We start from the raw sequence: 11,126 nt of genomic DNA, 5'->3' as shown, positions 1-11,126 counted from the left end.
AAAAAAAAAAAAGAAAGAAAGAAAAGAAAGGCCAAGTTCCTTCCTTAAGTACCTTGTCTTTCCTTCCCTTGGTTCTGCAGGTCTTCAAGGATAGTAGGGAGCCTCTCTCATGCCTTGGGTCCTGGTCTTGCCTTTTCAAAATGGTGCAAACACCCAAAATGTCCTTCCCCAGATACAGAGCACTTAGTGCGGGAACAAGTGTGACAAAAACGCTCTGGCCTTCTCGGGCCTCTTTCCGAAGAAGGAGGCTGATCTGCCATCCCGGTCTCCTCTGTAGAGGGCATTGTCCACGGTCCACTGGTGTGACACCGGCAATCACGGCCCAGTGTGGGGTCGGTGGGGGGCTGGGGGCGTGGGGAGCCTGCAAAGGAAGGGTGGGTATGGCCCCGGACAGAACGTTTGAGCTGTTCCCAGGGTTCAGGGGCCGGAAGCAATGCCAAGATTCAGGGAGATGTTTGATGCAGCCCCTGGATGTGTCCCTGGGAAGAGGACTAATCAGGGAGATGCCTGTGTGTCCAGAACGTGCAGCAATCTCACGGGTGGGGAGTGGGGGGTCGCATGGGAGGATGCCATCAGCCGGTGCAGAGAACACAGGCTTCTGTAAGGAGCCCGGTGTTTACCAATCGTGAGCGAAGTGTAGTGCGCGTTTGTGGGGGCTCTTAGTCTCCGGGGCTGCCGTGCAGGAGCCTCAACCCTACGGCGGGGCGTCCACTGTCCTCATGCTGGCCTGGGAGCTGCTGCTTCCTTCTGCAGGGGCTGTGGTCCCGTGACCCCGGCAGCTACAAGGTGGGCTCATCCCAGACGCCCAGCTTCCCTTCCCCTGGACCCCCAGAGGCCGGTCTCCACTCGTCGAAATAGAACTCACACACCCTAAAGTTCACCCTTGCGAGGTGTACAGCTCGGTGGTTTCTAGTGCGGTCACGAGGTCGTGCGACCATCAGCGCTCGCTAATCCCAGAATATTCTCATCACCGCACAGGGATCTCGCCTCTTTTTACCTGCTGTGGGTGGCCCCATGGGCCATCCCCGGGGTGGAGGGGCAGGGGTTTGGGGACCCTCGGTTCTTTTTCTACACGCTGCTTAAAGTGGAGAGGTTTCGATGTTCCCCTGAAGGTCACCAGTGCACGTGTGTGTGTGTGTGTGCACGTGCGAGTGTGGGGGGGGCAGGGCACTCTGTGTTGCCTCAGATGGTGGAGGGTTTGGGCCGCAGGGAACCTGTGGGTAGTAGGCAGGTCCAGTCAGGGAGGGGATGGCGAGTCAAGGAGAACATTCAGGACAGCGGCACCCCCCGCCGCCCCCATCTCTAGGCGAGGGGAGGGTGCCTTTTTTTATGATAATCACCTGTGACCAACAAAGAATAACCAGACCCTACAAAGGAAGTAAGCCATTGAGGGTGTTATCACTAGTCCTTGCTCAATGGTGATATCAGTAGAGATGGTAAAAGGATTTAAGCTCCCTGGTTAGCTTTCTATAAAGACCGACGCTGGCAACCCTGTCGGGACCCCTCTCACTCTTGAGAGCTCTTTCTGTATCTTCACTCAATAAACTTCTGTCGCTTTACTGCGAGGTTCATTCTCCGTGAGACAAGAACCTCGCTCTCCCGCTTCATTTGGAGGCAATTGCGTAGAGGAAGTTGGCGTTTATCTCATAGAAATGGATGTGTGGACGATAAACGGCCAGAGTGAAAATAATTGCCCCAGAATATAAATGCCCTGCAACATTATTGCTGTGGGTTTGTGTGTGTGTGTCTCCGAGGGGGTTTAACAGGCACACAAGGTAAAATGTATCATTTTCACCGTTTTTAAACTATACAGCTCAGCGGCATTAAGTATATTCATGTTGTACAGCGATCACCTGGTTTTTGTTTTTATTTGTTATTTTTTTAAAAGATTTTATTTATTTATTTGAGAAAGAGAGAGAGGACAGGGAGCACGAGCAAGGGGAGGGGGAGGGGCAGAGGGAGAAGCAGGCTTCTTGCCGAGCAGGGAGCCCGATGCGGGGCTCCATCCCAGGACCCTGGGACCACGACCTGAGCCAAAGGCAGACGCTTAACGACTGAGCCACAGGTGCCCCTGGTTTTTGTTTTTTAAGCGCAGTATTTTGTCGCGGCTAGAAGTGCAGGATGGTGACAGTCGGGCTTGGTGTAGCCCGAACCCCACTGGCTCCCCCGGCAGGCGGATGCCCCATCCCCGGAGGCTTTCAGCTTCCCTCTGCTCCGCAGCACCATGTCCTGACTCAGCAGGGGCTTGGCTAGGCCGGAGGGAGGAGCCCCGGAACCAAGGACATGCGGCCGGCGGACCCACGCTGCTGGGAAGGGCCCTGACCCACCTGCTCGTGAGTCACCCTAGTGGCTGACCCCCTCCCCCGCCCGCTTGGGCGCAGTCCGCTGTGCCAGCTCCAGCTCAGGGCTCCCCCGGGCCGGATAAACCAGCGCAGTGAGGGCGGAAGAGCAACCTGTGCCCCAGGCCAAACTCCAGGTCCGGGGGTCGGGTCGGCGGCCAGGCCTCCCGGAGCTGCCACCCGGATCCGCCCACTGGATCAGCCCTTTCGCACCTGCCTGAGAGAGTGATGCGTGAGTCCCCGGGAATCTGGAGTCCTCTGCCCGAAAGACAGCTCAGTCCACATTCCGCCCGTGCGGGTGAGGGAATTAACAACCCGTGGTGAGGTTTGGGCGCAGGACTGGACTGGGTGCTCTTAGCAAGACGGTTGGGGTGGGGCGGGTGATGGTTGCAGGCAGAGGAGGGCAAGAGGGGCAGTTGAGGAGCCCCGGGTTGAACCAAAGGTGAGGCTGTTGTGCTTTTTGGCCCGTTGCCGTGGAAGCTGGCACCAGGCCTCTGTCAGTTGTGACCAGAAAGCAGTCAGAGGTTGGCAGCTGCGCCCCACCCAAGAGCTGGGTGAGGGCGAGGTGTGGTCACCCGACCAGCCAGGGTGTGAAGTTAATTGGCCTTCACAGGTGAGCGCAGCCCAGTGACCCCTCTCACCTGCCCCTGGCTCTTCTTAACTCACCTCTGCTCAGGCCAGAATCTCCCTTTCGTCCTCCGCCTGTTTCAGCCCCTGCTGGCCACCCAAGTCCGGCTCTGAGCTCAGCTCACATGGTGAAGTCTGAGCCCCCTCCCCGCCCCTGCTCTCACCCACCCTGCCCTCCTCTGAGCTCATCCCCACGGCAATCCCTCCTCGGGACTTTTGGGGGCCTAGCACATGCTGCCTTGGGTTTGCTTTCAAGCCTATGCAAGGTAACTTGAGTAATGGGACCTTTTTTAAAAAACCGCATCCACCAGGTTTGGTATCTCAGATGAGTGTGGGTGGCCCCGTGTAAGCGTATACCCATTTCATTTCTGTTTTTATTTTGCTGAGCATTTTAGGGGCTCTTAGGCAATGCTGAACACAGGACATACAGGCAGAGGTCTCATTTCCAAAACCTGGCCCTGAGATTACTCTCCGTCAGTGAAACATAAGGGAGAATTTGCTTACAAGGGAGGAGATCAGTCACCTGAGGAGGTGAGTCACCTAAGACAGTCCTGTAAATGTGTGAAGACATTGGGGGAACTCCTGGCCAATGAAGGGTTCTAGGGCTTTAGCTCCAGGTAGATTAAGGTGGATCCCAGGAATCTGCATTTCAAACTAGTATCCCCCCAGACTGACGCAGGAGGTGCCAATCACCCCTGAGAAGCATGGGGTCCTCTCTGAGAGGTGTGGCCGGAAGGTGATGGATATCGCTGAGCAAGCTGGAACCGGTCTGAAGAAGGGAAGGGAGCACCGAAAGGTGGGGTGCCCTCAGACGTTGTGGGTGGGAATGAAAAACGGTGCAACCACTGTGGAAATCAGTCGGATGGTCCCCCCAAATTGAAATGTAGACATTTCTATAGGATCCAGCAATTCCACTCCTAGGTACATCTACTCAAAGAAACTGAAAACAGGTACGTAAATAAATACACGTGCGCATGTTTGCAGCAGGACTGTTCCCAATGGTCAAAAGGTGGAAATAAGCCGAGTGTCCATGGATGGAAGAATGAGTAAACGATATGTGGTCCAACCATACCCCGCATATCAGTCGGCCATAAGCAGGAATGAAGTACTATTAGGTGCTACGGCGTGGATGCCCCTCGAAAACATTATACTCGGTGAAAACAACCAGACACAAAAGGTGACATATTGTGATCCCACTTGTATAAAATACCCAGAAGAGAGAAACCCATAGAGATGGCCAGAAGAGCGGTGGTTGCCAGGGGCTGGGGGTGAGGAGGGGCTGGGAGTAACTGCTTAATGCGTACAGGGTTTTCTTTTTTTTTTTAAATCACCTTTTTTTTTTTTTTTAAAGATTTTATTTATTTATTTGATAGAGAGAGACACAGCGAGAGAGGGAACACAAGCAGGGGGAGTGGGAGAGGGAGAAGCAGGCTTCCCGCCGAGCAGGGAGCCTGATGCAGGGCTCGATCCCAGGACCCTGGGATCATGACCTGAGCTGAAGGCAGACGCCCAACGACTGAGCCACCCAGGCACCCCGTACAGGGTTTTCTTTTGGGGTGATGGAAATGTCTTTTGGTTGTTGCTAACGTTGTGAGTATACTAAATGCCACTGAATTGTTCACTTTAAATGATTGATTGTATGTTCTGTGAACTTTACCCCAATATAAGAAAAAGGGGGAAAAAGACAGGGTGGGTAGGAAGGAAATGGCCCAGGATCAAGGAGGCGGCAGGATTCTCCAGCACTGCCTGGGGGAAACGGGTCCTGTGATTCACCGCGAACTGAAACCCTGGGCTTCTAAACACATACACATACACATTCTCATGGAAAATGTATGCCTTTTATTGGCATTAGAGGACTGGGTTCTTGGATAGATGCTCCGTGTGCAGCAAGACACAGAGGCTGGGTGGCAGTGATCTGGTCCAGCCCACCCAGGCCTTATAGCCACGCTTCGTTTCTGAACCCAAACCGTGTTATCCATCCAGAATCTGCCCTAAACTGTGAGCTCAGATTACAACTCTGCTTTGTTTCTCTTGCCTCTGACCCTGCCCAGCCTAATTTACCACTTTGCAAGTTGTTGACAACTTTTCAGTTGATTTAGTTTAAACATAAGCAGGGCGAGGGCCGGATGGGAGGAATGCTGGGAAGGTGGGTCAGAGGGCTCTCCAGGGTCTGATGATGGTTTCTTTTTGACTTGAGTGCTGCTTGCACGGATGTGGTCATTTGCAAAAGTCTGTGACGCTGTATACTCATGATCTGAGAACTCTTCTGTATGTATATGTTGTACTTCAAGCAAAAATGAAAATAAGGCATTTATACAAAGATGCTTTTCTCAATGCTCTTTATGATATTAAAAACTGGAAATAGCTTGGGGCACCTGGGTGGCTCAGCTGGTTAAGCGACTGCCTTCGGCTCAGGTCATGATCCTGGAGTCCTGGGATCGAGTCCCACATCGGGCTCCCTGCTCGGGGGAGAGTCTGCTTCTCCCTCTGACCCTTCCCCCTCTCATGCTCTCTCTCTCATTCTCTCTCTCTAATAAATAAATAAACAAATCTAAAAAAAAAAGACAAACCTGGAAATAGCTTGCATGCATAAGAGTAGAAGATTGGTAAACTAATTTCTAATACATCTATAAAACAGAATGTTACACAGTCATTAGAAATGTTGAAAAAGATGTATATTTATTCACTTGGAGGTGTTAAGTAAACAATATGAAATAAGTTAGAAAAGAAGGTATATTCCAAAATATTAAAAGTGATCATCTCTGGGCAGAATACTGGTATTCATAACATTAACTACTCTGAGGAGCTTGTAAGGTACAAATTCCTGAGCCCCCACCACTCAGAGATTCCCCTTCCGTCTCCCCCGCTCAACCCCAACCACACGTACCTACCCACGCTAATTGTGATGCATAGCCTGGTTCCAACCTTGGACCCCCTTGAGAATCTGATATAAACCGTGGATCCTCTCTTAAAACACAAATGGACACACCAAGTCTTGGCTATAACTTGTGGGTAGAAGGGGGTCATCCATGACTCCAGTTAAGAACCTCTAATGTAGAATGACAGAGATCAACCGCTTCATTTTCCTCGTTCTTCTTTTTTTTCTTCCTTATTAGACCCCTTGCTCCCAACTCCCTAAAGGTGAGAATCTCTGCCAAGTGGCACAGGTCCTTGGGCCACTGCCAAGGTCAGACCACATCCCTTTTGTGTGTTTTTGTCGGGACCGCTGCTGCCATCCAGAGGGGGTCTGCTCGTGCGATGTGCAAGCAGTGGGTCGGCCCACTGGTGGCCCTGAGGCCTGCTTGAGAACTTGCCTGCGCTGCTTGCCTTCTCTTCCTGCATCCTCACTGTGACCTTTGCAGGACAGGACTCGGGGTGCAGGCTTTACCCCCACCTCTCTGCTTCTGGTCCCGAGAAGGCAAGCCGCCTAGCTGGCGCATGAGTCTGATGAAGCTAGCCCCAAAGTTCTGATGACCCCTCTTGTAAACATCAACACCACAAGCCCCTCCACGTATGCTGATCTGGGTCCCTACAATGAGATGGGAAACATTCCCTACAATGTAAATGGAAGTAGGGTCAAAGCTGTGGATTACATGTTTTAAGGACCCCAAGAATATTTTATTAACAGATCTCATGAGGAGATCTCTTTTTCTGTGTCCCTCTGAAAGTCATGGACTGCTCGGGCAGTGGATGGTTCTATGGCTTCGAAGAGAAAAAAGGCCATCGGGAAGTGTCAGGTCCATTCGGGCCCAGAGGAGTGGGGAGCACGACCAACGGCCTCGGCCACCAGGTGGCGTCCCCGGCCGGCCTGGACGCGCAGCTCAGCCCAGGAAGCCAAATGTCTGTGGTGCTCGCGCTCCTTCCTTCATGCCCCAGACAAGCACATTCCACACACAGGCCAGTCCTTTCCCCAAGAGGACACCTGTCACCTGTGAGCACGAGTGCCCTAGGACCGCCACTGCCCTCCTCCCCTAACACCTGCATCTGTCCCCAGCTCCAACCAGAGGGGCGCCTTGTTTTCCGGTCCCTGGTCACCGCTCCTGCCCTCCCCTTCCTCCTCTCCTCTGGGGGTCAGAGCGCAGCCGCCAGGCAGGATGAACCAGGGCACCATGGCATAGGGCACGAGAGAGTTTTCTTAGCCCTGGCATAATAAAAAGAAAACCCAAACACTTTTCTTTCTTTTAATACCTAAGAGTAAAAAATAGAAAAAATCCCAAACCCAACAACCCAAACAATCCATTTGAAAGTTGCTGCCATGCCTGGTCTCAGGTCCCCTTTCCAGGGCTGTTCTGCGGGAGCAGCCCCTGCTGGGCCCTGGGTCCTGGGGAGGCCCTGTGGCAGCCGGAAACCATCCCGGCCTTTACCCCGCACAACCAGGACCCAGCGTTTCAGAAAGGCCACCAGGACTGTTTTTGTAAAAAATGTGGTTGCAACCAGGAGGAAGTTTTCCCTTGAGGCTGAGCTGGAGGTTATTTCTTGTGGAGAAACTTCATTTTGTTGCCTAAAAAAAAGAAAATGAGAACATGTCACCAGGCAGACAAAAGTGAAATCCTGCCCTTTTCATCCCGGACGTGGTGGGGATGATTGTGGCCTCCCAGGCCACCTCTGGAGCCTCTCCTCACGCAACCTCCCCAACGCAAAGGGACCTTCCTCAGACGTGGGGAGTTTTGAAAGGAAGCGTGTCAGGAGTGTTTGCTCCTGACACGGTGACACAGGGAGCACCGAATGTAACATGTCCTTGAGGAGCCACATGAGGAGAAAACCCCCAGCAGCACGGGCGGGTAGGAGGGCCTCCCCAGGAAACCAGCCGTCCTGCAGAAGGCACAGTATGGCCCACTTGCAGCTCCTCCTGGGCGCCTCATCACCCTCGATTAAACCAAGGTCCTTCTAATTCTTTTGGTTTTTGTTTTTTAATTTTTATTTATTTTTTTAAGTAATCTCTACACCTAACATGGGGCTTGAACTCACAACCCCTGAGATCAAGAGTGGCGCGTTCCATGGACCGAGCCAGCCTGGCGCCCCAACGACCTTATAATTCTTACATTTCCACTAATTTGGAGGCTGCTCCAGGTCTTCACTACCAGACACCCTTCTTCGGTTCCCCTCATGCTTCCTAAGCTCAGCTCCCCAGAAGACTGAAGAGGGTGGGAGAGAAGAGTGAGGAATAGAGCAGGACGGCCCAGGGGCCGGTGAGGCAGGGAGGGGTGCTTTGTTTCCCTTGTCTATCCTCTGGGGCCAGATCAGAACAGGAGCCTACGAGGCCGCACTGCAGCGAGCTCTGCATTATTTGGCACCTGCCCCAGTGGAGGGAACCGGCCGAGACTCGAGACTCGGGGGACCAGAGGCTGGTGATGGGGACCGAGACCGCCGGGCCTTACCGAGTCCCTTCAGGAACTTATTGACACCACTGTGTTCTCCACTGGGGAGTGTTTCCAGGTACTCTTGGGCTCGGACCTCAAACAGACCTGTTAGCAAGAGAAATCCCAGCCATTTTAGTTCCTTTTCTCTCTCTTCTAAACATATCCATTTCCTTACTGCCATAAAAAAGAAACCTTGCTTCTGAGATGAGCTGCTCCTATAAACATTCTCTGAATCATAAGGTTTATAAGGGTTTTTATTGCCCTTATAATTGCCCAACCTTGTGCAATAACTATCTTCGGGAGGCTGTAAAGCTAGATCGTACGTGAAATCCTATTTTTATTCAACAAACACCTTCCAAGTGTCTATACTGTGCCGGGCACGTGGTTTCGAAGAGGAAACAGCCCGCCCTGGCTTTCGGAGTCCTGTAGTCTCCCCTTTCCTCATACTCTCCCCTAAGAGGAACGCCGGCCAAGTGGTTTCGCTTCCAGGAAAACCGTCTGCCATCTGTGGGCTCAGGAAGGCCGGACAGGCCACCTCAGAGGCCCTCACCTCTAGCCTCAAGGTGTGAGCCTCAGGCATTGTCTTCCTCTCTCACTGATCTTCCCTGGACAGAGGAGCCTCCCATGCCACTTTTAAGCTTTTGTGCCTCGACCTTTCTATCAAATAGTGATCTGTAAGCAGATAATCTGGTTAGCAGAGCTTCTATTTCAAGTAATCCTGTCGTCAGGAGTGACTCAGACACTAATCAATTTCCTTTTGTCTCTTCAGATACCACTCATCAGAATACCAGTCCCTGTCTTTACTTTGCAAAGAGCTCCAGGCATGTGGGGCTTTGGTTCCTTCACCCAGGCTGGGCCATCACAGCACCAGAGGACACGGAGGCCTGGGGCCGGAGGCTGTCCCAGGACCCTCGCTGCCCTCCGTCTTCACTGGACCGGCTTCTCCGCGGTGTCTCTCCCCCACCCAGGTCTAATTCCCATCAGTGACTGTCTTTACCAACGTTTCTAGCTTTCCGATTCCCAAAAGGACTTACGACGATGCAAGAAAGAGGGGAGTGATTCGATCCTCCCTCACATACTCCCCCTTCTCAGCCCTGGAAGTGTGATGGAACCCAGCCAGAGGGGACAGGGAGAGGGAGGAGAGAGAATGCAGGAGGCCAGGCTCCATGGTGAGATGACCCACAAGCTCCCCAAGCTGGGGAGTCTCTGCTGTCCTCCCTCCGGTGCTGCGGCCGATCGGCTGAATGTGAGGAGGCGCTCACACAAAGTGGGGGGCACGGCCAGCCTCCTTCCCCCGTCCCACCCCAGGTGGCTCCTGCCTGCTGGTGCCCCACCTCGGGAGACTGGGAGGAAAGCAGGGCAGAAGGGAGGAGAGGCCTGAGGAAAAGGAGAAGAGGGGCCAGCGAGAGGCAGGAAAGCATGTTCAGGAGAGTTTCATCAAGTTGGAAAGATGGAACACAAGGAGAACCTACCGCCCGAACCTGGAACGCGGTTCTGGGAGAGGCTGTGAGCGGGGAGAGACGGCCAGAGCAGACAGGCAGACGCTGGGGCAGTGTGACCAGCTCCGAGGCGCCAAGACGGAGCGTTCCCGGAGGAGGCCGCGCTGCCCCTCCCACCTGCGCCCTGGCCCCACGACCTTCCTCCCCGCTCCTCGGCCTCTGCCGGCCTGGGCCTCTCTAGCTGCCTCGGCCCCCGGCACGGAAGGTGCCCCCTAACCTTTGGCATCCTGCCGGCGCAGCTCCCGCTCCTGGATGAAGCCCCGAAAGGTCTGGGTCTCCATGAAAACCTCCAGGAAGCGGCGGAGGTTCTTGGAGGAGACGGCTTTGCGGAAGGCCTCTCGCTGCAGGGTCCTCTCCTCGCGCTCGCCCGCCGTCAGGAACAGGGAGTAGTGGCCCACGATCTCCACGAAGAAGCGGACGAAGGCTTCGGACACCACCTCATTCAAGGGGCTGGACTCGGGGCCTGAGCAAAGTGGGGAAGGGCCGGCACCGGTGAGGGCGGACGCATTGCCCGAGACAGCCCGGCGGGCGCAAGGAAGGACTAGAGCGGATCATCATTCTCCGTGACAAAGGTTACCCAGAGGGACGAAGCCATTTCTTTCTCCCCTTTAATTGGGTATTTTAGGGCCAAACTGGGGGAGGTGGGAAAATTTTTCTCACGATTCATTGTTAGCAAGAGATCCAGATCAAGGGGTTACACACCCAGTTTCTCTCCTTGCACGCCCCTCCGGCCACTTTTCCTACTTAACTCAATGCCACGTGGAAGGGCTGGTCACCTGCCCACTTGCTGCCCGACTCTAATGATGGAAGAGGGAGATGGAGGCGGCTGAGCTCTTACCATGCTTGCAGTCTGGGGGCCCTTCATCCTGGTCACTAGCCAGGTCATTCCTCTGCTCCAGAATGTGCTCCAGGGCCACCTGCAGCTTCCTGGGGAGGATGGAGTCCTCGTCATCCATCTGAAAAGCAGAGAGAGCAGGTGGGCCGCTGCCCCAGTGCCTCTGGGGATGAGAGCGGCGTCCTGGCCCGCAGGTCACACTGGGTACACTGCAGGGCAATCCCGGCACAGTTTTTGGATTAGTGAGAGAAACATGATTTATTTTCTCATTTTTATTTTTTTTTAAAGATTTTATTTATATATTTGACAGAGAGAGAGAGCAAGCACAAGCAGGGTGAGCGGCAGAGGGAGAGGGAGAAGCAGGCTCCCCACTGAGCAGGGAGCCCCAATGCTGGGCTCGATCCCAGGACCCCAGGATCATGACCTGAGCCGAAGGCAGACGCTCAACCGACTGAGCCACCCAGGC

General features: G+C 53.8%; 1 protein-coding gene and 1 long non-coding RNA gene across 2 annotated transcripts in view; one reads left to right on the top strand and one right to left on the bottom strand.

Moving 5' to 3' along the window:
* Window positions 1-2,229: 2,229 nt before the first annotated feature.
* On the top strand, window positions 2,230-10,029 carry LOC116630717. The gene is made up of 3 exons (XR_004298992.1): window positions 2,230-2,637; window positions 3,362-3,497; window positions 9,096-10,029. It is a non-coding gene; the product is annotated as an uncharacterized LOC116630717 (long non-coding RNA).
* DENND2A (DENN domain containing 2A) overlaps window positions 5,650-11,126 on the bottom strand; it is a 100,360-nt gene continuing 94,883 nt past the window's right edge. The window contains exons 17-20 of the mRNA XM_032401453.1: window positions 10,664-10,781; window positions 10,043-10,288; window positions 8,345-8,431; window positions 5,650-7,467 (exon numbers count right to left, since the gene is read on the bottom strand). Coding sequence (XP_032257344.1) covers window positions 7,436-7,467; window positions 8,345-8,431; window positions 10,043-10,288; window positions 10,664-10,781 — 483 coding nt within the window. The 3' untranslated portion in view covers window positions 5,650-7,435. The remainder of the gene's footprint in view (window positions 7,468-8,344; window positions 8,432-10,042; window positions 10,289-10,663; window positions 10,782-11,126) is intronic.

This window comes from Phoca vitulina, unplaced genomic scaffold (genome assembly GCF_004348235.1).
Source record: "Phoca vitulina isolate PV1807 unplaced genomic scaffold, GSC_HSeal_1.0 scaffold4, whole genome shotgun sequence".
Classification (NCBI taxonomy): Eukaryota; Metazoa; Chordata; class Mammalia; order Carnivora; family Phocidae; genus Phoca; species Phoca vitulina.
This window is presented reverse-complemented; position numbering and strand designations above follow the sequence as displayed.